General features: G+C 41.7%; 3 protein-coding genes across 4 annotated transcripts; 2 read left to right on the top strand and 1 right to left on the bottom strand.

Moving 5' to 3' along the window:
- Window positions 1-152: 152 nt before the first annotated feature.
- On the bottom strand, window positions 153-7734 carry pcmt (protein-L-isoaspartate (D-aspartate) O-methyltransferase). 2 transcript variants are annotated; one of them, XR_013802182.1, is made up of 9 exons: window positions 7694-7734; window positions 7381-7576; window positions 4831-4935; window positions 4694-4725; window positions 3872-3976; window positions 3604-3724; window positions 2265-2350; window positions 1932-2162; window positions 153-984 (listed from the first exon to the last, which is right to left on the bottom strand). XR_013802182.1 is itself a non-coding variant. In XM_079647080.1 (9 exons), exons 2-9 carry the CDS (start codon window positions 7547-7549, stop codon window positions 972-974), a joined length of 801 nt encoding a protein of 266 aa, XP_079503206.1. In that variant the 5' UTR covers window positions 7550-7576; window positions 7694-7733; the 3' UTR covers window positions 153-971. The 2 variants fall into 2 exon arrangements, 1 of the variants encoding a protein (XP_079503206.1); XM_079647080.1 differs by having other exon boundaries at window positions 1993-2162; window positions 7694-7733.
- Window positions 7735-8212: 478 nt separating this feature from the next.
- nup43 (nucleoporin 43) lies at window positions 8213-14181 on the top strand. Its single transcript, XM_079642500.1, has 8 exons — window positions 8213-8465; window positions 8858-8980; window positions 9140-9217; window positions 11629-11791; window positions 12271-12406; window positions 12490-12641; window positions 12992-13108; window positions 13646-14181. The coding sequence occupies exons 1-8, from the start codon at window positions 8346-8348 to the stop codon at window positions 13873-13875; spliced, it is 1119 nt and encodes a 372-aa protein (XP_079498626.1). The 5' UTR covers window positions 8213-8345; the 3' UTR covers window positions 13876-14181.
- A 533-nt stretch (window positions 14182-14714) lies between these two features.
- lats1 (large tumor suppressor kinase 1) lies at window positions 14715-27548 on the top strand. Its single transcript, XM_079642499.1, has 8 exons — window positions 14715-14929; window positions 15974-16421; window positions 17073-17190; window positions 19186-20588; window positions 21121-21703; window positions 23362-23544; window positions 24782-24888; window positions 24966-27548. Exons 2-8 carry the CDS (start codon window positions 16074-16076, stop codon window positions 25470-25472), a joined length of 3249 nt encoding a protein of 1082 aa, XP_079498625.1. The 5' UTR covers window positions 14715-14929; window positions 15974-16073; the 3' UTR covers window positions 25473-27548.
- The last annotated feature ends 273 nt before the right edge of the window (window positions 27549-27821 follow it).

The raw sequence follows: 27821 nt of genomic DNA on the forward strand, positions 1-27821 counted from the left end.
TAACAAGAATGAACTTGAACTATTTCTCCATACCTTAGCACATTACTAAAATACAATTCAAGCCAGTGAGGTCATTAGCTGTTTCTTTTATTATTCATGATATATATTTGAATCCCGAGCTTGCAGCCTGCACACACAAAAATAGGCGGACAAAAACATAAGCATCTCTTTATTTTCATGTGCCATTCCAGAAACTGTGAAAGCCAAAACTCATCCCATCACCCAAAATAAAGTGTGCTTTTTGATTTCAAGAACGCAGACATTCATTTGCTTTATATTGTTGGAGTTTCATGTTGGCAAAGCAGTGACTATCCCATGTAGTATCAGCCACCTGCACAAAATAGCTAAATGTGAAACCAGCGGCACAAAGCAACAGGGGCCTGATGTGCACGGTGTTATGTGTGCACGGCTCTCTTTGGAGTATGTTCAGTACAACCCGATGCTTTTCTTATTCTATAGAATGATTGCTGCATATGACACAGGAAGTGTTGTTTCTTCGGTTGTTGTGTGTTCCTATAATGCTGTTAGGAGTAAAGCTCGTATGTTAGCAGAGAGGTCTACAGGTTAATGATCCACACACACACACACACGCTGTTGCTAGGTGGATTATCTTAAAGTTTCCTTGTTGATGTCCGGCGTCCTTCTTACATTCAGCTGCAATGTTATACTGTAAAAAAATAGCTGCTTGCAAATCAAACGTTGAAACCCCAAAAAAATTATAACCAAAATCCAACATACAACCAAAGAAGATGCAGGGCTGAAAAGAAAAACTAAAAGCCCTCTGCTATATTTCTGTGCCGAGCTTCAAGCAGTCCTTTTCCCCCCCCAGCCCTCCGTGGGCTCCACGTGAGACTCGTCCGTCGTTAAACAAAAGAAAGTTTTCCTATGCTTTCACTGCCATGGGCTGCTGCACCCCATCCACGTTTCACCAGGTTCAAACTTAAAGGGTGAATTATGGACCGTCTTCCTCTTCAAAGTTCATCCCTAAGAAACAGAAATCCAATGTTAGGAAAGAAGAGCAACATGCAAAGACACACAGCCAACCTCCATTCATGCTGAGTCAATCGCATGCACAACTTAAACACGACAGTAACATGTGAACAGTTAAAGGGTCTTTTCTACATCTCACAGAGTAGAAGATCAACAAAACAAAAAAGCAGTTTGGATATGTTTTTTATGAGCATCCAATTGGACGAAGAAGCCATGCTCTTGAAAACAAAGCTTATGCCTTCACACATTTAATTAGTTTTATGTTTGGGTTTCAAAACAGTGTTTCCGCCAGACCAGGGCTGAGAGGGCGTCCACCCCGAGAGTGGGGGGGGACGGGGGGGGAGACGTCATGTTGTTTCACGTGACTTGAATTTTGAATTGCGCCGTCCCTTATAGATACTATCTCTTAACGTTTGCACACAAACAATTTTGAATCGCGCCGTCCCTTATCCTATCTCTTTACAGGGACACCCCTCCTGGCATGGTCCATGGAAGATGCGGCGGTGTTTTGTTTTTTTCTTCACAGGAACACGCTTTGCTGGCGGCGAAAATAATCCCACCAGACTCCTTTGCCCCTCCAACAGAGGATGTCCTTGTCCTTTTTCCTTCTCGTTATTTCAAGCGATAGAAACTCTCGATCTTCTCTTAAATTATTTATTTTTTTGGACGCCCTCGACTCGAGTTCAGGGCGTTCCGAGCTGAATAAGAGCGCCAAATGACGGCAAGAAGCCCCCTTGGCGGAAACGCTGTTTTGAAAAACAACGTCAAATGCCATTAGTCCGGCAGGTTGTAGTTAACTAATTTAGAACTATGGAATTCAAAAATGATAAAGTAAACGTGCAGCTAGCTGGTATGGCATGGAAGAAGCAAAAATAATGTCAACAAGCAGCAAAACGCAGCCTCTTGTGATCCGTTGCCTGCTCCACGCCACACCGGTTCACCTTTAGCACTGTGAGAAGCAGAGAGAGGGAGGAGGGGGGGGGAGAAGGAAGTCACTTCCACCTGGACCACTGCTTGTCTTTGTCTGTTAAAGGCACATAAATCACGCCCATCAGGGGCTTCATTTTGGTGCTGCCGTCCTCCAACTTGTCGTACTGCTCCAGCATCTGGTTCCCCCCCGCCGGGCCCACGGGCAGGATCAGCCGCCCGCCGGGCTTCAGCTGATCCAGAAGCTGGCAGAGACACAAGGAGTAAGTGTTGTGAGGACACAAAAGGTTTAAATAAGGACAATGTGACCTCCATCATCATCTCTCACAGTATCCATAGAAACTCACGGCCTGGGGGACGTTAGGGGCCGCTGCTCCAACGTGGATGGCATCATAAGGAGCTTCCTCAGGGAGGCCCATCCGCCCGTCTCCCACTGAAACACACAGCGCCATGTTGAGATTGGTATGCTTTACTGATTGCTGTGCTGGCAACTCTTCTTTGGGACTGTTTGTGACCATGCTTTTCATTCCTTGTCTAATCTACTGATCATGCTTTCATAAAGCAGGGTAATATAGAGAAGAAAAATCACATGCAACTTTATTCTCATGCATCTAGCTTCCTATTGAGAATACGTTTTTTTTAAGTTAGAAGTGATGTCTCAAAAACAAAGCAGCTCTTCCGATGTTACTTTTTGACATCAAATAGTTTGTCTTGTGTGCAAAAAAACTAATAATAATAAGGTAATTTTGGAGAAACCAGCTCGAGTGCGCTAGAATTTGAAAATGCACAGCCGGAACAAATCTGCCACTTCCTTACAGAGCCCCTCCTCCAACACACACGAATGCGCACATGACCAATGAGGGCACCAGATAAGTTTGTGCACAGATGGAAGGCTGACAGGCAGGTAGGCCATCCAGTTACTTTAGCTGGGCTGGCTCAGATGATTGGTCGTGCTTTTTACAGCGCCACGGCTTCCACAGATGACATCTTTTTATGGGTTTTTGGCAAAGCACTTCAGATATTCATTGCTATCGGGATGTTAAGAGCATTCCATGGAATATAACAAAAAGTGTATCTCGAGCCGGTTTCTCAAACTTACCTACCCCACCTTTAAGTGTAATAAAGTTTTAGCCTGAATCTTTCAATCTGTAAAAAACCCTGCATGTCTGTTTTCCCTCTACTCTTTTGCTGCCTATTCATAGTTTATTTATTTATGTGTAGGTAATTTACCAACCAATTTAAATGTTAAATTGCAAAGTACACTCAATGTAGAAAGTAGAGCAGCCTTCTAAAAATCTTTAGTCATTTTGCATAGTTAATGATTAAAATAGCTGGCAATTTATACATAGGGGAAAATACTCGACCGATACTCAACAAATGTTTGCCACCCGCACTGACAATCAGTCATAAATAGTTTTCAAACATAAAAGATAATGACTACTTACTGTCTAGTATTAGCACTACCAGCCTCCTGCAGACAGAGCAGCTGAAAGTGGGCACCGACTACTTAATTATTGAACACTGCACAGACCCATTTACTGAGCTACTGTTTGTTGTGTCGACACTGAAGAGAAGATAGAAAGCACCGAGGAGCTTTCAATGTCAGCTCAGATTAGGGTTATTGAAATAAGTTCCAAAAGAAAACAGAAACAAAATCCCTATGACCTTTGATCGAAGACATCTTACCCATTAGCGTGACTCTGCCCGACGTTAGCAAACTGGGGTCATCTTTATTCACATTGTTTACAGAGTCGTCTACCAGTTCCTGGATATGATCGATGCCTATAACTTTTCCTTTAGGACCAACCTGTAAAACAGAGAGGGAGTAACGGGGCTCAGCTCACACAACAACAACAACACAACAACAACGACAATAAACCTCACATTCAGACAAACTCAATCAGAACTCCACCAAAGAGAAATGGTATGTGTTTACCCGTCATGAGTGGCTCACCATTCGTGCGAAGCAGGCGGACAGGATGCCGCTGCCGGAGCCCACGTCCAGAGCTTTGGCCCCGTCGTACAGCTGGTCGTGAAGGAGCTCCAGGGCGTAGGCGTGCTGCGTGGAGGGAGAGGACGTGGAGAGGAAACAGCATCACAACCCGTCAGCCAGCTTTCATCTCACACGAGACGAGGTCAATCCTACACAGTACATCTAGCTGACCAACATCAGCATGAGTCTCTTTCTGTGAGTGTTAACATCATTACAAATAGGATTTTTTAAAAATACAATAAAATCAGACAGGTGATTTAAGTAAGCTAACATGCCAACAATCAACACAAAAATATAAAATTACATATATTTGGTTAACTGACATAGTAAAACACAAAATTGGTCGGATTTAGGGCTGGGCAAAAAATATGGATATTCCATCAATATCCTGATATGAGATTTGATTTGGTCTAAGTTTTGGGATATTTTGTTTTTAACAGTTTTAAAGGATGCATTACATGAAGGTGGTGTCATTTGATTATTTGTCTTAACCCCCTGAATCATTAAATCCATATTAGTAATGATTATTTATCTAAAATGTTATTGTGTAATGATTTATGAAAATCATACAATATCGTCATGGACACAGGGTAAATATTGCTATTATTTATTCAAATCCATATCGCCCGCCCTAGTTTGATTTGGCACAGAAAGGGAAACTATAAGTAGTATTTCTCTGACTTCCTATCTTCTGAGAGACTGAATGAGAGCAAGGTTTTAAAAAGACCGTTCACAGTTGTTATTCACAGGATGCAGAAATGTCAGAGTGTTTTAAAGTCATACCATGTGTGGGGCACTGATGGTTGCTTGATAGCCTTTTGATGAAAAGAAAGATCAGGTTAGTTCATCCCTCTGACAGCAAACTGTGTTCCAGACTGTGCTGAGATGCATGAGTGAACCCAGGGTGTGAGCACACGTACCTATTGACTGCGGCGAGTCCATGTACGGATTACACCTCGAGAAATGACCTCGGTCTGTGGCCAGCATGACTTCATAGACCTTGTCAGACTTAATAATGCCATTTTCTGTGGATGCAAAAAAAGTGTGTCATTGTCTATTAGGGAAACATGAACAAGCTTAAACACCGGGCGGGAATATATGACATCATCTTGCAGCAACTCGAAAGACATAAGAGAAAAATAACATACAGACAGATTGTTTGATATTAGGCATTGCACAACCAATTTCTTTGACTAGTGGATCTTTTTGGGTGTGCAATATAAATATCTTTACCCTGAGAATTAGAGAACTATCAGTGGTGTGTTATTAGAAAATATTTCTTATCCCCATGATTTTTTGTCACTGTGATAATGATGGATGAATTACCCCAAAACACATCTGGCTTTATAACCTTTAATCACTCGTCTCGATTTATTTTCCAGAAAATGTATTATATACAGATATCAAGGTAGACGACCTAATCCATTCCTGACTCTACATGGTGTGGTAGAAGGAACTAGAAAGGCTCCCTAAAGAAGTTGTGTCTTCAGAGTAATGTACATTGCCTTGTTTTTCATGCTGCTGCCACGCAAACATTTCCCAAATTGGGATCAATAAAGTACTTATCTCTCTCTCTCTCTCTCTCTATCTATCTACCTACCTACCTACCTACCTACCTCTCTATCAATCAATCTACCTACCTCTATATCTATCTCTCTATCAATCAATCTACCTACCTCTCTATCTATCTATCTATCTACCTCTCTATCTATATCTCTATCAATCAATCTACCTACCTCTCTATCTATCTATCTATCTATCTATCTATCTATCTATCTGTCTGTCTGTCTACCTACCTCTCTATCTATATCTCTATCAATCAATATACCTACCTCTCTATCTATTTATATATCTATCTATCTGTCTGTCTACCTACCTGTCTACCTACCTACCTCTCTCTCTATCTATATCTATCTCTCTACCTACCTATCTCTCTATCAATCAATCTACCTACCTCTCTATCTCTCTATCTATCTACCTATCTATCTAGCAGCTGGTCCCAAAGCAGGAAGAGCCAAGCACAACGGGCGCTTCTCATTCCCCCCCCGCTCACTGTCAGAGCATTCTGCTGCATAAGGTTGCATTACAAATAAACCATACAGGCTGCCAGATGGACACAGAGATTTTAGAAATTAAAATAACCCATAGTGTCAGATTTCAAGCAGTTTCCTTCCCAATAAGAATCTTTCTAAGAATTGAAAGTTGTCCTTTGCAACCCCAAGTGAAGTAAACGGACGTAGATGTTGTTTTCGAGGTTATAAACCTGCTAAATAAACATTTTAGAGACATATTTCCTCTTAAGCACATCAGGGTGCTGATATATAGAATTCATGATGCAGACAAGGTTTGAAATCAAATGCAACTGGGTGAAGGATAACTGCCTGCACCGACCAGTCCTGAACACCAGTACGAAGGACACAAAACATGAAAACAGTTGTGAATTAGCATGCATCCTGTGTGTGACCTGCTTAAATCCAGTTCAAGCAAACTGAGGGTTAGATTTAAATCATTCATGTGTCTGTTCAGTAAAATGATCTGTTGCAATGCTCTGCTTCACTGCATAGAATATAAATAGCCACTTTATATTGAAAGTGAAATTGATGCTAAAGTCATAACTTTGAACATCATTTTTGCAAGAATTTGATTTGGTGTTTGGTGCATAAACTAGGAAATCGAAATACACAGAAATTACTGCAAAAGTAAACAGAAAACTCTAGTACGTAGGCTACAATCCAACTATTTTTAGAATCGGAGAGCTGTACAGTGTAGGGAAAGATGTGCAAGCATATTGATAATTTTGCTATAGGCAAGTTATCATGTCAAATCCGAGCAAGTATTTTAAACACACACTGCACTGTCATCTGACTGCAGAATGTGGCACTGATGGCATCGACCACAGTGGATTCAGCACCAGATAGCAGCAGTCTGGCAGCAGGGTGATACACTGAGTAATGCTCTGTTATTTAGTAGAGCAACAACTGCCACTTTCAATCACTCACTCACAATGGCACTATAGAAACTAGGCTCACTTGACCAGCTGTCAGTGTCATTCGTGTAATACAAAAGCGGCACATAGATTATAGTAGATAGTATCAATGAATGTGGGCAGGGCTCTTAGCAGCGCTAGCTTCAACAGCTACAACGTTCCAAATGACGCACATAGAGCTAACAGGCTAAGCTAACGTGACACAAAACTGAAGCTGCCCAAATGAACTGTAACTTTAATTAACGTGTGTGTTTACTGTTAATTCGAGCAACGGAATAAGGCGTGAATCCGCTCCACTATAGCATGGTTTGGGAAAGGGGTGGAGAGAAAGGTAACGCGAGGTCAACAACAACATAGCTTAGCAACCATCTAGCTAGCAGCCACTCCTCCTCCTCATGTGCACACGCCTCAAAACTACACCGTTTTTCAGAGAACATTCTACAAAAGCGTCAGTGCAACCACCGTGCAAAACATTAGGACTTACTGCGGAGGTTGTTGACAAGCTCTGCGTGGCTGACTCCTCCAGATTTCCAGGCCATTATTAAACACGCTTTGCGGAGTAAGTAGAGAGCAGCTGTCAGTGCCGCGCCTGCGCCAAATGTTTGTCCGATGAAGCTGACAGCCTCCAGAGCAGAGGGCGCGTCACCAGACATCCACAGATATCTCTCCTGATACACACCCTGAAACGCAACAGTGGCATTTAAAAATACACTATTCATATTTTATTTATGGTTTTAAATTAAAGCCTCAGCTAAGGTTAAGTGTACAATAAAAAAGAAGGAGCATAGCTTACTCACAATTACATTTGCCGCATAGACGGTGGCCGGTAGGTGGAGTGCGACAACAGTGTATGAGTGCGACACTAGCTAGTGATTTTTTATTTATTTATTTAAAACAATGACAGTATGTAGCTATTGTAAATACGTCTGTTAATAATTAATAGTAATTAATATCATTTTTCACAATTTATGCAATGGGGGTTCATTTTATTTTATTCATTTTATAATAAAATGTTCTGTTCAGGAAATGATTTATCCATTTTATTGGCTTACATAATTATCATACTATATATTTATAGTTTTTTTTTCTATGTGTACTGTTGAAAAAACATTTTTGAAAAGAAAAATAATGATCTAATTGTAATTATATTAAGTTTTTTAAATATGTATTCAATTTCAGAATATTATTAATATTTTATATATTACAGAGAACCAGGTAAATAGCATGTATTTGCCCCAAACATTGAGAAAATTCGCACAAACTTTTTAAAACGTGTTAATAGTAAATGAGCGAAAAGTCGTCTGATTTTCTGGTTTGACCTTGCTGGGCCACCGTAGCTACGTACAAAGTAGTGAGGCGCGTACGCTCCGGATTTGGTTTTCCCCACGAATGCTAAGCTAACACTAGCAATCGTTCTTTTTTTTATTTAAAGTGTGTGAAACTATTTCAATGGAGAGTGTAAATGCTAAGTACGTGTCCCAGAAAATCAGTAAAACCAGATGGCGACCCGTATCTCATTCCACTTTGCAGCAACCAGATATCTTTGCGGCTGGCTCCTGGGATAACGAGGTTGGAAAGTTGTCTGTCATATTATGATGCTGCAAACATTCATCGAAATATGTATGCATTCTATGTGGTTTGGGCTTTTTCGCGTGTTACACAGACGCTCAAAACATGACTTAAAACGTGTAATATACCTTAAGGCATGCAGCTAGTGCATAAACACATGTTATATTAGCTGTAGGGATGTCATGTTAGACTTACCACACACTTAAGCCATGCTATTTATTTCTAATTCTTACTAAATTGAAGGAGATACATGGCATAGTGACCAAAACATTTCCTTATTATGATAACTGTCAGTTAGATTATTGTCTATTCTTCTGTGCTTCACATTACAACCTTTTAAAACAAGTTCAAATTGTACATCAATTACTAATGAATGTGGGTTTTTTTTATAGGATAACAAGATTTCCTTTTGGTCAATTGTGACTCCTGAAAGCTCTTCATTGGATGATGGATTTGAAGGAGACCCACAGCTTTTATGTGAACACAAGCATGATGGAGATGTTCTGGATCTTCAGGTAAGAAACTCATCTTAATCATTGTTGATACTAAAGAAAAAGAATACTTGTTGATCTGTTAGTCTGAAATGCTGCTCTAACAATTTTTCGAGAAATGCAGATACAACTTTTTTTCTCTTCTGGTCCCTCGTTCAATAAGACTATTGCATTGTTTTTCAGTTTTTGGACCAAGACAAAATCGTCACAACATCGTCAACTGGAGCAGTAACCATCTTCCGCCACCACCAAAACAGTCAGGTACGCACCTGCAAAAATGTTTTTCAGATGCAGAAGTGTTTCATGGAGGATGACTATATGTCTGCAATGAAGTAGGTTTTTTCACACTTAAAGGTGGGGTATGTCATTTATTTCAGAAACACTTTTTGTTATATTCCATGGAATGCTCTTAACATCCCGATAGCAATGAATATATCAAATGCTTTGACAATAAATACATAAAAAAATGTCATCTGTGGAAGCCGTGGCGCTGTAAAAAGCACGACCAATCATCTGAGCCGGCCCGGCTAAAATGACTGGATGGCCTACCTGCCTGTCAGCCTTCCATCTGTGCACAAACTTATCTCGTGCCCTCATTGGTCATGTGCGCGTTTGTGTGTGTTGGAGGAGGGGCTCTGTAAGGAAGTCTGAAGGAAGTGGCAGATTTTTTCCAGCTGTCTACTTTCAAATTCTAGCGCACTCGAGCTGGTTTCTCCAAAATTACCTACACTACCTTTAATGGTTTTTCCTGACTCTTTTAACATACATGACATTAATTATTTTGTACAGTTTTCATTAAATATGTACACAAAAAAGAAAAGAAAGAAAAAAACATTATTTATGTATTATATATATACCCACACAATCCCTTAAATGTATTGCACATGTTAATTGTCTTTCCAGAGCTTTTCAATACATTTACTTTGACTTTTGACTTTTATACATTTTTGTTTTGGCTTTTTCAAATGTCTAAGTCAGTACATGATAGTCAGCTGTTTATTCTTACCTTAAACCTCCACACTGGAGTATTGTATGAAAGTATAAATGGTACAATAACTTGATTTTAGCTAGGGATATCTAAGGGTTAGATTTACCTAGCTTTGTATTTATGAGAGCATTTGCATATTGTGAAAGAGTTACACATCCTCATGTCCTCAAGATGTAATTCATTACTGTAAAAACCTTTATTTATATCTTAAAGGTCCCCTATTATACTGTTTTTCATCAATATATCACAGGTCTCAGATATATCCAGAACCTGTCTCTGATTGGCTGAACCAAACACCAAACAGATCATTGCAGCATCCCATAATCCCCTCTGTTTCAGCCCTGTTTCCAAAGTGCTGATTCTCTGGCCGTTTCTCAATCGCGAGGATGCTGGCTTGGTAGTCGCGTTCTTCCAAGTCACTTCCTTCAGAAACGAAGCAAGTATACTTCCAAGCCACTGCTACGGAAAACGAAGAAGAATGGAACAGGCTAACAAGTGTGCCACTCTCTCTAACGGTTTCAACACAAACTGTACCAAAAATAAATACCTCACGATGTCTATCTAATTATGAACTTGCTTTACTTTCACGGAACACATTTTTTGTGATAACAAACAAATGTAACAAAGTAACATATTTACCAACACATGTTCTTTGCCACTACATACTTACATTTAAATGTGTGCTGCGTCGGTTCAGCCATTCTCCGCAAGGGTTTTTGAAATTGGTCCGTGCGCAAAGCATTGTGGGGATTTGAAGGACGCGAAGTCTACCCATGTGCAGCCTCGAAATTACCCCCAAACCAAGGACGCGGCCTCGGTGGAATTCCAAGTATGCTGGAGATTGGAACAGTCCTTCGGCAGCACTCGATGACGTAGCATCCTTGAAATATTGGCTTGGAAGCCAGTTTCCTCGAGATTGAGAAACGGCCTCTGTCTGTTACTTTAGATGAAAATAAGGAGCCCCTCCCCACGCCCCTCTGATAGATATTTAGTTAAAAAGAACACAATGGTGCTCTAGGATGAGATTCAGGTGATAAGGTGGGGGGGGGGGGGGGGGGGGGGTTACCTTGGTTGGTGATTGGCTAATGGTTACACAAGCCAAAAAAATCGTTATGACATCATAAAGTGGCCAAAATCTGATCAGCGCATTTTCAGACAGGTTTCTATATAAATGGATCAGGACAAAAAGAGAGAGAATCTTTTTTCCTGAAACTTCCAGAGTCTCTTTAAACAGAGGGGACACATGTTGATGTAGAAGAGACATGAAGAAGAGGGGACGGTGTTGATGTAGAAGAGACATGAAGAAGAGGGGACACATGTTGATGTAGAAGAGACATGAAGAAGAGGGGACACGTGTTGATGTAGAAGAGACATGAAGAAGAGGGGACACATGTTGATGTAGAAGAGACATGAAGAAGAGGGGACACATGTTGATGTAAAAGAGACATGAAGAAGAGGGGACACATGTTGATGTAGAAGAGACATGAAGAAGAGGGGACACGTGTTGATGTATAAAATACATGAAAAAGTGCATTTTGCATGATAGGTCCCCATTAAATTCCATCAACATACCAGGGAACGGCTACGCAAATATGTTCCACTTCAAGGAGGTGAATGTTGGACAAACTGGATATGTTACATACTTCTGGTTTGGTAAATATAAAAATGTCTTTGTTGACTGCAGACGATATCAGTTTCTCAGCGTTGGCCAGGAGTTCATTGTTACCCATGTGACAATGCTCCCAGTACTGGGGTCGTGTGCAGCAGCCCTGAGATTGTCACGGTCGGTGAAGATGGAAGGATCGTCGTCTTCAGAGCCGACCAGGAGGGAGTCGTTAGAGTCATAGGTGAGGTTAACATAATGATAGTGTCACTTTAAATTGCGCACATTTTAGGGGGCATCCCGGGAGAGAACTTGGTAGAGCGAGGGATGTGAAGCCTGCAAAACCAGCTTGATCTTTAAATACACACTTTTATGAATAGGCTTTTATGTGAATCACTCCCTATGCACTTTCACATTTTATGAAGGGTTGATCTGTTCTTAATTGGTACCTTTGTCTAATGGTGTGTTTAGTTGTGTTGGTTTTCCTCCTGTCTTACTTTTTGCTGCTGTTTGGTTTCATTGAATGAAAAAAGTAAAGGTTTTTGTTACTATTAGTATTAGAGCAAGTAATACTAGTATCATTACAAAAAGCACACAGCCCCAAAACAAATTCAAAACAGTCTTTAATTTTTTTTGCATGGGTTTAGAATATCATAACATCTCCAGATCATAAGAGTTGGACACTATAATTTGTCTAATGTGTATTTTGTTGTACTTTGACAGAGAATGCGGACAGCAGCACGATTCATGCTGTGACCTACCTGAGGACCACAGAGATTTTGACGGTGAACTCAATCGGCCAACTCAAGCTGTGGGACTTCAGACAACAAAGCAACTCGCCATCCCAGATTCTCTCCTTGTAAGATTTCCACGAACAAAAATCACATTTCTCCACATTTGTTCTTCTGATCTGACTTTCATAATAACGTATTTTTCTTCCAGGTCAGGGGATAGAGTCCCTCTGCACTGTGTGGACAGACATCCCAACCAGCAGCACATTGTTGCCACGGGGGGGCAGGACGGCATGCTCTGTGTCTGGGATATAAGACAAGGCAGCGCACCCTTCTCACTCATGGAGGCTCACTCTGCTGAAAGTAAGAGTTTAGTTGGATTTCTTATTTCTGTTGGTAGGGGGTAAGGGAAAGGTATTACAGTTTTTGTTTTGAACACATCAAAGGTGGGGTAAAGAAATGCTTGAACATTGATTTTTACATTTGTATTTATCATTAGTTTAACACTGGTTTTCAACGTGAATAAGAAAGGAATATCTTCACTGTAATTGTTTTGTGTATGACACATTCTTTATTTTTTAAATCAAAGCAAGGAACCTTTTTTCTATAGGCAGTTGAATCAAATTGCCTACTAACTATGTTCAATTATCGTTCTCTTTGGCAATGGCTTTTTTTAATATTGATGTACGGTTTTTCTTTGCTTTTCTTTACAGTGTGGGAAGTCCATTTCCACCCGTCGAACCCAGATCATCTGTTCACCTGCTCAGAGGACGGTTCACTGCTGCACTGGGAGACGTCCGCACAGTCAGACATGCCCTCCTTCTTACAAGGCAAGATCTTATCTGCAAGCTGCTGCATTAAAAGTTTGCAGTTGCAGCACAATCATTTGATTAAACACTACATTTTAATCACAATATGTATTTAATGTATTAGTCATACAACTGTGACTGTAATGTTTTGGTTGTCAGAGCAACAACAAAAACAATGAGACAGCTGAGCTGAGCTAAAACGCTGGCAGAGCAAAATGCTACAAACTAAAAGGGCTCACTGGAACTTCATCATCTAAGTTGTGCATGTATTATGTACTTCAATACTAAAACTATTTAACATACTTAACATACATTTAATAAAACCACAATACACTTTATTATCATGTGAATATGTACAAATATGAAATTCTTAGACTGAAATAACATTGTGAACCTTGGCCCATGGTTCACCCTCTCCCCACGTTTCATCAAAATTCGACCAGTTGTTTTCCAGTAATCCAGCTAAGAAAGAAACCAAAACAAAAACTCCTTCAAGAGATATTATGTTCAGAATTATCTTCTAAAATGTTAATTGATTGTTTCATTGTTGTTTTCCAGGTGGCAGGAACAACAGCATGATATCTCGCAGTGCGATGGCCCCGGCTGGAGGAAACCAGTCCCTCATCAGCGCGTGGCTGAGCGGAGACTCCAGTAAAGGCCGCGTGGAGACGACTCACATGTTGCCCAGCCAGACGCTGTCCGTCAACAGCCTGGATGTACTTGGACAATGTCTTGTCTGCGGGACTGACGGGGAAGCAATTTTTGTCAACAGACAAGTCCCTGTTTAGAAGAGTTGTTTCTGTACTGAACAAGATCTCTTTATTTGCCGTCAATTGCTGTCACCGCATTGTCTCATTTGATCAAACAAGGTGCCTAAAAAAAACTGTGTTCAAAAGTCTACTGTTGACATTTTGGTCTAAATTGTGAATTTGTCATGTCATAAAATGGTGCATACACAGTATTTTTGCGCATTTCTGGATGGATTCATCAATGAATCTAGGTTTTTGTAGATCATTCCACGAACAGTAGTTCAACTCTACAGTACTTTTGTATGGATTTCATTTAAAACGTTTTGAAATAAATGAATAAAAATGCCTTATATAGATGTCTAATGTGTCCATTAAAGGTTTTGTATTCAAAATAAGAAACCAATGTAGTTCATATTGCTCCTAAAACTAGGGTTGGTTAAATGCAGAGGCTACATTTTACTGTGTGCAATGCGTTGTACAAGTGTTTCCATCTTAATCCTCCATTTACTTTTCCTTAGTTGTTATTTTTTGATCGTCACAGAATCTAACAATACCCCCCTTCCAGTACTCAATAATACAAATATTGTAGCTGCAGTTACTGTGTACATTTCATATTAAGTGGTTAAATACTTTTTCATTACAGCTGAATCCATGGCCCAGAGTTGTTTTGAAGGAAAATGGGGTAAAGATACAAATTCAAGGAGATTGGTACTTACTACCACGGTCATACAGTTGTATTATTTGTGACCTGTGTTTAAATGTCCCTGAAAAATACGTGTGTTTTCTGTCAGCAGGATTTAAAAAGAAATGCTAAAACAAAAACACTCATGAGTTAATTTCCTTCTTTTATTGTTTAATCCACCATTGCCGGAAGTGTGTCGCGTTCCTTCTTCGTGTGAACCGTTCTCTGTTGTGTTGTACTTGTCATTCAGACATCCCAGGAATCCAACACGACTAGGAACAGCCAGGGCAACAGGACCAGGACATTTTAAGTTAAAGTTGTACGTCCTTGTTTCCGTTAAAGGTCAAGGAAAATATCGGTCGTTGCCAAAGAAGTACAAGTGTCAAAAGAAAGCGGATTTTACAGATATCGGTAAGTTGTCAGACGCGACTAACGGCTAACTAACTGTTGCTGTTCCGAGCTAGCAGCTAGTTAGCATAGCAGCAAATGGATGCCTTTTACACAGGCCATGGATGTGCTTCTGCACTATTGGATTATATTCAAAGTTAAATTGTAATATTGGGAGAACATTGGGTTAATAAGTATAAGTCATTTAGGTGAATATGTGAAACAACTCTAGCATTTTATTTTACACCACTCGTGAATGAGCTGTAGTGTAGCGGTGTGTTAGCCTGTGCTGCTAACGAAGCTAGCAAGTGTACAGACAGGTGTTTTGTTTTGGGAATAGTCTTTATTCTGAGGAATCTTTCTTAACCTTAAGGTTTGAATAACGAGAGAACCTTAACGTGAATCAGTGGTGGGAGAAGTACTCAGACCTTTTACTTAAGTAAAACTAGGAGTACCAAAGTGTAGGAATACTCTGCTTTAAGTAATATCCTGAATTCAAAATCCCAATGAAGCAAAAGTACAAGCATCTAAATTACTTGATTAATAATTATGCAAATGTACCATTTCAAAATAATATATGATTTGTTTTGATTATAAATATTGATGCATTAAAGTGTTATCAAAGCTGGTAAAGGTGCAGATAGTTTTAATGACTATATGCTGCAGTGTAGTTTGTGGATGTTACTCCAGGTGTAAGTTACTAAAGTCTTAAGTGTTTTCTATTTCATATAGTTAATCCACATTTGAAAAGTAAGTGAAGGTATTTATATTATGTAGTGGAATAAAAGTACACAATTTACCTGTGATTGGTATCACCAGATTTGTGATTTGCTAGAAGGACAAAGTAGCAAATATTTCTCAATTGTACTTGAGTTAATCTAATTAATTACTTTACACCACTGGTTAACAATATAGGTTCATCATACAGTTTGCCTCATCTTTGCTATTGTTTACCTGATACTATCTGTAAATTAGTACTTCCACACATCATATATGCCTAACCTGTTTGTTAACATGACGTGTGTTTTGGTCGCTTGCTCATCTCATATTGTACATTCCTGTCAGCAGCATGCAGATGTGAGTGCAGACATCCTGCTACCCTTTACTGCTACGCTGGACTGAGTGGCATCCTCTTCATCCCCTTCATCGTCATCATACATGCTCTTACATGAAGAGAGGGGAGAAACCCGAAGGATACAGACAGGCGAGACCCAAAACGTTTCCTGCCAGCAACTACAGCGCCAACAGCCAACACATGCTGCAGGAAATAAGGAACAGTCTGCGCAATTTATCCAGACAATCGGACCCCCCTAAAGCAGACTCTGGAGGAGCTGTAAAAATGCCTCCGGAGGACTCAAGGCAACAGGGGCGATGCAGCAACCCCAAACACCCCTACCACAAGGCCTTACAGGAGATCCGCAAGTCCCTGATGCCTTTTGCCAATGAGCCGAGTACTTCAGGACCTGAGGGGAACAAACACATGTCTCTGGAACCTCCCTGCGCTGGGTTCGACGAGGTAAGATGTTTTCGTCTTTTATTTGTCACTCAGACAGGTGTTTGTGAAGGAATGTGGAGGAATTTGATTCTAAACATTACTCTGTTATAGAGAATAAGAGCCAAGTGAGCTTTGTTTACTGGAGAATTATTTGAAATATGAGAAATATGCAAAGTGGAATTTCGAGTTTGTCAAGTGACAATACAAAGTACTTTTTTAGTTGGCAGTCGCCACTTGTTTTGACACAGAGAATGCACCCTGGCATATGCAGGGGGCACTATTTTTAGTTGGAGCAAATCTTTATTTCGTAAATAACTATTAAAGAAAATTTGCCATTGTTCTTATAAATGAATAATGAAACAAAGCAATCTCTTGTTAGGACTTCTCAAATGTCAGAATTAATTTTATTTCATTGTGAACTGAATATCTCTGGCTTTTTGACTGTTTGTTTTGGCAAAACAATGAATTGAATAATCCCAAAAATAAACTACAGATAAATCCATAAGTAAAATACTCTTTTGGCCCTACATGACATTTCAAGACTGTAAAGATGCATGAATGAACTGTTAGCAAAACAAGCAATAAATGTATTCACAGATCATCTGCGCTCTGTCAAGCTTTGATTGCCCAAACTCTTAATGTTGACTGTTGTTTTTATGCCTTTGTAAACAGAGCAACAGTCGCAGTATGGGGGCAGTTATAGACTACAGTGGTAAGGTGATCTACCAGGACCCGATGAGGGAACAGAAGCTTGCTGCCAACCCCAACTCTACCGGTCTGAAAGCCCCAGGTATGTAACTGTCCACTGGGACTCAATGCTAGGCTTCCTCTATTATTCCCTTTCCGGGCGTTTTCATCTAACCTTGATATTGTTGGCAGGATTTGGAACATTTGCTTTTAAAGAAAGGACAAAACATGCTGACAATAAAAGAATGAGTCACTGTGTCACGTAATGGAAAAAAGTAGAGCGGAAATTAGGTTTTTGTTTTCAATAGGGATGTAACGATACCAAAAACTCACGGTACGATAATATCGCGATAACAAGTCCACGGTACGGTATTTATCGCGATATTGAATAATAAAGGGAAGAAAAGAAAAAATCATAATTTTTTTTTTTCAATAAAACATTTTTTTACTCGGAAAATGTTTCTTTATTACATAATAAATCTGAGTTTTACAGCCTTTTTGTAGGATAGCAGTATTTTAAAGTGTCAAAAACAAAGTGACAGTAACAGACTGTAACAAGAAAACCAGTGTTTTTGTACCTAATGGTACTACCAAACAAAGTAAGCATTTTCTTTATGCCACTGCATCTCACAAATAAACAAGGACATTTAATAATCAGACCCTGCAATAAAATAAATCAAGTTTCACTTTAGTTTTTCACTCACTCAGCATCATCAGACAGGTTTTTAGGAATATGAGAATGTCCACATTTCCAGGTATTTATAAGCTGGGATGTTTGGGCATTTACAATATCCCCTGCTCTGGAAACAACTCTGTCGCTTGGTACTGATGTTGCTGGGACACCAGTGGTCGCGTTAACCGAATATTTTATTTAACAATGACGGAAAAATCTGAAAGCAGTCTATCATTTTGACAGATTAGAACAAACTCGGAACAGCGCCAACGTTTCCCCGCAGCGAGGCTCTGGTGTTATGCCGTGTTATGCATGCCGTCCAAAAGGAAATGATATAGTTCCCAAACCGTACTTTGCCGTACAGATCAATACATGTCTGGGAGGTTTTGCTTCACACTGTGCGCGTCCCACCGCCCCCCCCCCCCCCCCCCCCCCCCTCCCCGTTGACAGTTCACGAGCATGCTCTATCGTGAACTGTTCAGACCTGACGGGTAATAAGGGATTATGACGGATATTTTACGATCCTGTCTGTCAAAATGACGGACAGCGAAAAAGTCTAACGCCAGGCTTATTGACATGGCGAGATATAAATATATGGTTGATACTTGTCAATGTCTCTAGGTGTGTAAATGTAGCCCTGTAAATACGGTGTCCTTTTGTGTTATCTGTTGTTTTATTTTCATGTTGTAACCTACTTGCTGCCATGTTGGACAGGTCTCTCTTGAAAAAGAGATCGATGATCTCAATGGGACCACCTGGTTAAATAAAGGTTTAAAAAAAAAAAAGTGTTTTAAAAAAAAAAAAAACACGATTTTTTTTTTAAATCGCGGTAGATTTTGTCAGTCTCACGACGGTATTGGGAAGTTTATTTACCGCGATATTCGGTATATCGTTACATCCCTAGTTTTCAATCATGATAACATACTGCATCGACAGGTGCACTGCTGGTATCATTACGTATTTTTAGGTTTGTTTGCTTCACCTTTTATTTAAAAAACAACAACATTATTTTCCTTTTGTTGTTGTATCTTTTGACAAGTCATGTTTTACAGCTGTACTCCTTCTTCTTTTTTAATCAATACTGGTGGATTTAAAAAAAAAATAGTGCATGTGCATTTTGTAATAATGATCTCAGAGAATATTCAAGTTTTTTAAAGGACTTTTTTCTTGTTAATTTACCAATGTTATCTTTTTAATCTTCTAAATGTGTGTTTTTTTCTTGTAAACATACGACTTTGATTTAGGAAATTCTACGTTTTTTAAAAATGTTGTATTGTGAACAGGACTCTGGTGTGTGAGAGGACATCATTTATTTGTGTTCATGTAGGCATTTTACACATTTTAAAGTGTGTAAAAAAACATAGTTTATTTTAGTTTCAAAGATTTATAACTAATTGTATTATTTTCCTTTGTGTGTGTCTGTAGGAGGTTCTCACATCTCGCAGCCTGTGCTGAGGAGGCCGAGCTGGAAAGGCTCCAAGGAGTCTTTGGCCCCTCGTCACGTCATAGTGGATGGAGTGATATACCGCTCAGACAGCCCGGGGCCCCCTCCCTCCTTTCCCCCCGCTAACAACCAGAGAGTGAACCCTCCCCTCCCGCCTCAGGTGCGCAGTGTCACACCTCCTCCCAACCGCTGCGCCATGCCTAATACATCATCCTGGGACCCATCAACCAAGCGCTACTCCGGCAACATGGATTACCTCGGGGCCCGCATCTCTCCGGGGCCTCAGGGGGCCTGGCCTGACGGGTACCAGTCATCAGCCCCTCAGAATCAGCGTGGGATCAGCCCGGTCCCTGTGGGTCACCAACCCATCATAATGCAAAGCTCTGGGGGCAACAAGTTCACCTTCCCCCCCCCCAGCTGGTCTCAGAATGGCTCCGCCCAGCCGGACTACATCCCGCCCGGCAGCAGACAGCCCCCCCCTCCGTACGCGGGCAACCAGAGCAGGCACAGTCCCACTGATCAGCACTCAGGAGGACCCGCCTCCTCTCCCTCGTACGCCAACGGTGGAAACATCCCTACGTCCATGATGGTGTCCAACAGGCACAGTTACAACCTTGACCTGTACAACATAGGTCTTCCTCAGTCCTGGGCCCCCAGCCAGCCCTCTGGGAACAGTAGCACCCAGGACCTGTCTCCGTCGTGGCAACACAACGTGCCACCCCGCTCCAACTCCTTCAACAACCACCAGCTGAACAGCAGGGCGGCCCACCAGTCCAGCTCCCAGCCCTCCGCCACCACCGTCACGGCCATCACACAGGCCCCCATCCTGCAGCCGGTCAAAAGCATCCGTGTGCAGAAACCTGAGCTCCACACTGCCGTCGCCCCCACGCACCCTCCATGGATGCAGCAGCCGCCCCCACCCCTTCAAGCTGCTCCTGCTTACCCAGAACCCCCAGCCCCTGTACCCCAAATCCCTGTTGTAGCAGAGGTCCCGAGCTACCAGGGCCCCCCTCCACCTTACCCCAAGCATCTCCTCCAACAGCAGGCTGCATCCGCCCCACCTGCCTACGACCCGGGGGTCAACAAGCGCAACTCAGGCCGAGAGGAGGCGGCTGAGGCGGAGAGCAGCAGCAACGACAGCTCCCGGGACAAAACCACAGAAAGCGCCACAGCGACGGAGAAGGAGAAGAAGCAAATCACGACGTCACCCGTTCCCGTGCGTCGCAACAAGAGGGACGAAGAGCCGAGAGGGGAGTCAGGACGAGTCGCTCTGTACTCCCCCCAGGCCTTCAAGTTCTTCATGGAGCAGCATGTGGAGAACATCCTCAAGAACCACCAGACGAGGATTCGGAGGAGGAAGCAGCTGGAAAGTGAGATGCAAAGGGTGAGGAAGATCCTTCATCACATCATTTCTTATGAAGTTAATTAAATACAAATGTTGCCGCCTAAAGAAACACTTTCTACTCTTTCCCCCCTGCTGTCATCGCTGTATTATACGTGTCTCTTTCATGCTATATTTCTTAGCTGTTCTTTCTCTCCTTCTCTCTCCTTGCGGTCACTAACAGCTGAACTAAAAAGGTAAAGGTATCTGTGCTGTCTTGTGACACAGAGTAGTCCACACACTTCAGTTATTCAAGTTGTTATTGATAAGAGTCTAGTGTTTTTATAAGTGTGCATAATGCAGCATGTGGCCAAAGGAAACGCATGCCACTCCATCTCACACATCTTTGCTTTGGACTAAATTGAAGTTATAGCTCATGAGGGAAAAACAGCATGTTTGCACCGTGTCCTCAGATGATTAACTTAATGCCAGTTTATAACTTATTCTACCCAGGACTCCATTTGTGTTTTAAATTCAACCTTTTTGTTGACATGATCTGGGCCATTTGAATCACTCTTGACTGCCCTGTGCTCAGGTGGGCTTGTCTTCAGAAGCTCAGGAGCAGATGCGCATGATGCTCTGCCAGAAAGAGTCCAACTACATCCGGCTAAAGCGAGCCAAGATGGACAAATCCATGTTCAAGCGAATCAAGATGCTCGGCATCGGAGCGTTTGGGGAGGTGTGCCTGGCCAGAAAAGAGGACACCGGAGCGCTGTACGCCATGAAGACGCTCCGCAAGAAGGACGTGTTGCTGAGGAACCAGGTGGCCCACGTGAAGGCTGAGAGGGACATCCTGGCCGAGGCCGACAACGAGTGGGTGGTGCGTCTCTACTACTCCTTCCAGGACAGGGACAACCTGTACTTTGTCATGGAGTACATCCCCGGAGGAGACATGATGAGCCTCCTCATCCGGCTGGGAATCTTCAAAGAAGAACTGGCCCAGTTCTACATCGCCGAGCTCACCTGCGCCGTGGAGAGCGTCCACAAGATGGGCTTCATCCACCGAGACATCAAGCCCGACAACATCCTCATAGACCGGGACGGACACATCAAACTGACCGACTTCGGCCTGTGCACCGGCTTCCGCTGGACGCACGACTCCAAGTATTACCAGAGTGGTGGGTGTTACTTTTATTATATTTAACGGTTCAACTTGAGTGTTTAATTCACCCTCTACGAAAAGAGTGTATTAGAGCGCTGGACCACATGTAGCATAATGACAAAATGTCAACATATAAAAACTAAAACAAGGCATGGTATAATAAGCCATAAAAATGGAGGTCTCTCTCTAAATCTACAAGTTCATCAAGTTGTGGGGATTTGCGGCCCGCCACAAATAAATCAATGTATGGGAAACACTATCGTTAAGGTTTTAACGGTAATACTACTTTTATCCATAGCGCTTATCGGTCCGGTCTTTTTACTTTTTACTCTTATCGGTTATTTTGGAGAGAAAAAATAAGTTAAACAAATTGTGAAAAAAAATTAAATTGCTTTTTATTATCAAAAGAAACAATGTTTTAACAAATCGTATTAAATAATCTGATGATAGAACTGTAAACAGAATAGCTAAAACTTTAACAAAAAAAATAACTCTAATCATTAACCCATGTTTGTATCATTGAGTTAACTCCGTGTGTTGCTGCTAGCATACATAACACCTGAGGTGGAAACGTTACTCGTGGATCGGGGCTAGAGCTAGAAAGACATTCCTGCGTCTGGATGTGGAGCACTTTTGCTAAATGTTTAGACAAATTGCTCGTGTTGCCGCCCTTAGATACTAAATTCTTATTGCACTTTAGGTAACGAGCATTGTCCACATCGAGACGGGTAAAGTTTAACCACACCTCGGAGCGCGTTCTCTCCGCCGTGTGTGTGTGTGTGTGTGTGTGTGTGTGTGTGTGTGTGTGTGTGTGTGTGTGTGTGTGTGTGTGTGTGTGTGTGTGTGTGTGTGTGTGTGTGTGTGTGTGTGTGTGTGTGTGTGTGTGTGTGTGTGTGTGTGTGTGTGTGTGTGTGTGTGTGTGTGTGTGTGTGTGTGTGTGTGTGTGTGTGTGTGTGTGTGTGTGTGTGTGTGTGTGTGTGTGTGTGTGTGTGTGTGTGTGTGTGTGTGTGTGTGTGTGTGTGTGTGTGTGTGTGTGTGTGTGTGTGGGTGGGTGGGTGGGTGGGTGGGTGGGTGGGTGTGTATAAACTGCCCCGCCCCCTCGCACACAGATGGGGGAGAAAGATCTCTCGTCTGGATTGGAAAGATCAAAAATACTGCGATATAATGTTTGTGTAGCAATAATACATATGACATATATTTTTTACATGTCTCCAGTACCGATAAAAAGAGCGATAACGTCGGAGCTTAACGGTACCACGGTCTTTAATAATTCAGCCCCGGGGCCCGTTTAATACCGGGGATCGGTACCCATCCCTAGATATATAAGTAATTAAAAAAATATTTCAAAGTATTCTCAGTAGAACACAAGTAGCTTTGTATAATTGTCAGCATGTTCCTCCTGCCAGGAATACATGTCTCTTTTGCTGTCCTTTCAGTATGAAATGAATAAGATTTTGGGGTGTGTCGGCATTTCAATACCAAAAAGTCCCTATTAGCTTTCAAAAACTGACCAGACCGTGAAAGTCATTCAGTGAATATTATGGAAATCATGAAAATACTAAATGTAGGGAGCATATCAAGTTGTTTACATTGACACCCTTCTTTTTATGAATTCACATGCCTGTGAAAACAGAACCCAGCTGATGGGTTTAATGATGTTTGGTGTGTCTCCAGGTGACCACGTGAGGCAGGACAGCATGGACTTCAGTAAGGAGTGGGAGGACGCGACGGACTGCCGCTGCACGGAGCGCCTGAAGCCTCTGGAGCGGAGGAAGGCCCGGGAGCACCAGCGCTGTCTGGCCCACTCTCTGGTCGGCACGCCCAACTACATCGCTCCAGAAGTGCTGCTCCGAACAGGTACAGAGGATACCCTGAAACTCACTGTATTACTAGTGTCTCTCCAGAATGTGTATTGTCTTGTTATACTAAAGGTTGAACAAGGACTGAAGGATATAGGGGAGCTAACTGTCTTCTCAAGAAGCATAAAGTAAATAACATTTGTTTGATTACGGTCATACGATCATTGCTTTATGTTAAGCTGCAATGTTGATTTGAATGCAATTCATTATTCATTTGTATTCTTGACAGATAACAGAATGTATCTTCAAAAGTGAATGTAACATTTAAAACAGGGGTGTCCAAACTACGGCCCGGGGGCCAAATGCGGCTCGCGGACCATTTTGAATCAGCCCTCAGCACATTAAAAAAGTATAATGGAATACGGCCCACAGATTAAACTTGTGCTTGTCTTATATTGTACTTCTTAAATATATATGTACAAATATATCACACAGTATTCATGTGTTAATGAGACATCTTTTCAAACAAATTCAGTCAGTTGAAGTTGGAAAAATGTTCAAACAAATCTTTGTTGATAACAAAAAGCCCAATTATTTAAAGGTCCCATGTCATGGCCATTTCTACTGATCATAATTCCATTGTTGAGGTCTACTAGAATAGATTTATATTGTTCAATGTTCCAAACTCACATTGGTTTCTCACAGCATCTCTGTATAGTATGTGTATTCTCTCTCTGTCCTAAATCCACACTTGGCATCTCATCTTGGGTGCAAGGTCATCAATGTTTGGGCTCAGGCTCTGAGCTGAGGAAATCATCAGGATGGAGTGAAGGTGTGCGTGCAATATACCGGCGGATCAGATCTAATAGTAATTAGAAATTATCCTGCGGGCCGAAATTAAATCCACCACGGGCCTGATTTGGCCCCCGGGCCTTGAGTTGACCTTGAGTTGACCTGATGTGGTTTAAAAAGCTCCATAACACACAAGGGGACGGGTGATAACCAGAAAAGCACGACATGGGCCCTTTATTTACATAACAAGCTTGAAATATACCCTTCCTATTTCTCCTTATTATAATCACTCTTGAGGTTTCTGGTTGAAGCGATGAGCTGCCAACACTCACAAGAATAATGTACCTACATTTAATAAATTTTGCAAACTTATAACTGAACGTATGAGGCAGTATACCTCTAGTGAGCGGCCCAGCCCTCGGTGAAAAAAGTTTGGGCACCCCTGATTTAAAACATTGCCTCCCAGATGTTGTTGATGTAGGAATGTCCTAAATCTCCTGCAGGCTACACCCAGCTGTGTGATTGGTGGAGTGTGGGCGTCATCCTGTATGAGATGGTTGTCGGACAGCCTCCCTTCCTGGCGAACACGCCTGTGGAGACGCAGATGAAGGTATGTGAAGCTCCCTCAGAGAAATGTGACGTGTCTTCAGTCTGCATTGTGCCTCACTGTCGTCTCTCTGTCACCAGGTGATAAACTGGAAGAACATGCTGAACATTCCCCCGCTGGCCAAGCTCAGCCCCGAGGCGTCGGATCTCATCGTGAAGCTGTGCCGCAGCCCGGAGGACCGCGTGGGGAGGGGCGGCGCCGACGAGATCAAAGCTCATCCCTTCTTCCAGAACATTGATTTCTCCAGCGACTTGCGGCAGCAGGCGGCGCCGTACGTCCCCACCATCGCTCACGCCACGGACACCTCCAACTTCGACCCCGTGGACCCCGATAAAATGTGGAGCAGCGACAGCGACGGAGAGGACAACCTCAACGACACGCTCAACGGCTGGTTCCGCAACGGAAAACACCCGGAACACGCCTTCTACGAGTTCACCTTCCGCCGCTTCTTCGACGACAACGGCCACCCGTACAGCTGCCCCAAGCCCATCGTGTACGAGAGCTACGAGGGGGAGGAGGCGGAGTCCGAGGCCCAGGTGGCTGCTGGGAGCTCAGCGACGCAGGGCCGAGACCTGCTGTACATTTAGAGACTAATGGAAGAGAGGAGACAGGAAAACATACTTATTCCATTTTTGCCGAGCATTAGATCAATACTACAGTTCACGGAAAATGTGTAGGCTTCATTTATATCGTTGACATTCTGAATCAATATTTAAATGCTGTTCAGATGTGGATTCTTCCTGCAGGTCTATTCATCTCTTCAAACCTGTTTTTTCTGCACAGTTGCAGATAGAGATAAAAATACACTAATATTATTAGTACTATACTGTTTGTTGAACCGTATTGCTGAATCGGTGAGCCGAACATTTTCAATAATTTTCGAGCATTGTCGAGTCCAAAAGTCAAATTTAGTATTTAAACGTGAATTAAAAAAAATGACTGTAGACATTCAGAGCTATGTTTGAAACCCTCAAAAGAAGCTCTGCTTGTTAAAAAACGGACTCCCGGTACAGCTCTCAGCAGAAAACCGAATGAGCTCTGGATGTTTCTCTGAATGTTTGAAAGCGACTGTACGATGTTTGCTGCCTGAAGAATAGAAAGCAGAGTTAAATCAAGTGCTCTCTTTGATGACGTTACGCAAACAAGCCTTAATTTATTTAAGAAGTTGTAACTGGTGATGCTAGTGTAGCTGCTGTTTGAGTGTGGGGATTGTTTGTATTTCATTTAAAGGTTAGAACGTTAATTTATATTTTAATTTCTGTTGAAGTGGGGATTTAGTTTTGTGACTGGTAGACATTTGCAGGGATAAATCGCTCCAATTCATTGCTGTGCCTTTTTTTTTTAATATACTTTCACCAAATATACAGAGGGTTAATAATCATTTTAAAAATGAGAGTAGCAGTAGCTGATTGAACTACAGTAGTATTTGTTTTATTTTTCTAATTTATACTTAAAATGTATTTATAAATTATACAGTTGATGTAAATAGTTTATCTTCCCTGTCAGCTGATTTATTTTCTTTTAGGGCAGGCCCTCTGTCACTGCTGCTGATTCCAGTTAATGTTGCTCTTCTGTCTCAAAACACTAAATCACAGAACTTTTAAGTATTGTTGTTAACTCATCAGCATTCAGACTTTTATACTCTTCTCCACCAAAGTACTAAGACCCCATTTACACGCAAACGAACCGAATACGATATCAAAAAAGTCTTCCGTTCACACGAGACCGAGTAAATAAGCCGGGGTTTAGTGCTAGATCGTATACCTCCTGGGTTTTAGGCGGCGGAAGTGACGTAATCGTGGATGAGAAGTCGGCAACTTTTGCACATCTGGTAGTAAAAGTAGACACATTTAATTTAATTTAGCATGGGCTCTTTGCGACTCTGGAGTCCTGCAGGAATCCGGAGGACAGTGAACAGGAGTGAGAAGGAGCACACTCCTAAAAAACCTCTCTTTTAAAAAAAATAATAAACCTCATACTGTGTGTGTCACTGTAATCCGAAATCAAACGCACTCAGTGGCTTTCTGAGTGTTAAATCCCATCTGTGCTTTTCTTCTTGTGAGATGTCATTTTTTTTTTAATGTTACTAATAGCCAGGAGGTATACGATCTAGCACTAACCCATATTTGCGGGGCCTGTAAGTGGCGCCACAAAATACACCAAAAGCAGCGAAGAAGACCCCCCGAGCATGGTTGCCATGGTTGCCCTTCTGTTTATGCCCCGCGGTGGATTTAGCAACATGTAGTTCATGTAATTCTCCACATTTAAAAATAACAATCACATGTTATTATTACCCATCATGCCTAACCACTTCATCCCATAGTACTTTACATTGTGTGAGCAGAGGCTTCACTTCCTGTTTTTGAGAATCACTACAGCTGACTGTCATGTGTTGAGTTTTTGTTGTGCCTGTGTATTGATTTATTAAAAAAAGAAACCGGAGTGACGGTGGAGAGAACTGCTGATTGTGTAACCTGCTGTACTTTATCTTTGTGTTTTAGGAAAAGATCTTTGAATGTAGTTATGGACTTTATGGTGACTGACATTCTGCACTGGTTCTGTCTTTTCTTTGTAAGTGAGATAATTATATTTGTGTACATTGTTGCTGCGGGAGTTAGAGGGTGATAAATAAAGAATGTCAACAACTCCTTTTTATATGGGCACCTGTTGTGTTGTGATAATTATTCTACTTTTTTATATTAGAGCTCCAACTAACAGTTCATTAATGTGCCAGCAGGGGGCTCCACACACACATTCTCCTCTGACCCATGTCATGTGACCCATTGACAAACTATTCTTGCCGGATATTATAACTACATCAGACAAGGAGGGTGTGCTTTTTTGATTGGAATTTAATGTTTTTTGTCATTAATTTTGTCAGGAGTTTCTTTTGACTCCAAATCCAATGAAAAAATTGTGTGTCCTACTAGAATAGA

The sequence above is a fragment of the Notothenia rossii genome, assembly GCF_949606895.1.
Source record: "Notothenia rossii genome assembly, chromosome: 8".
Lineage (NCBI taxonomy): Eukaryota > Metazoa > Chordata > Actinopteri > Perciformes > Nototheniidae > Notothenia > Notothenia rossii.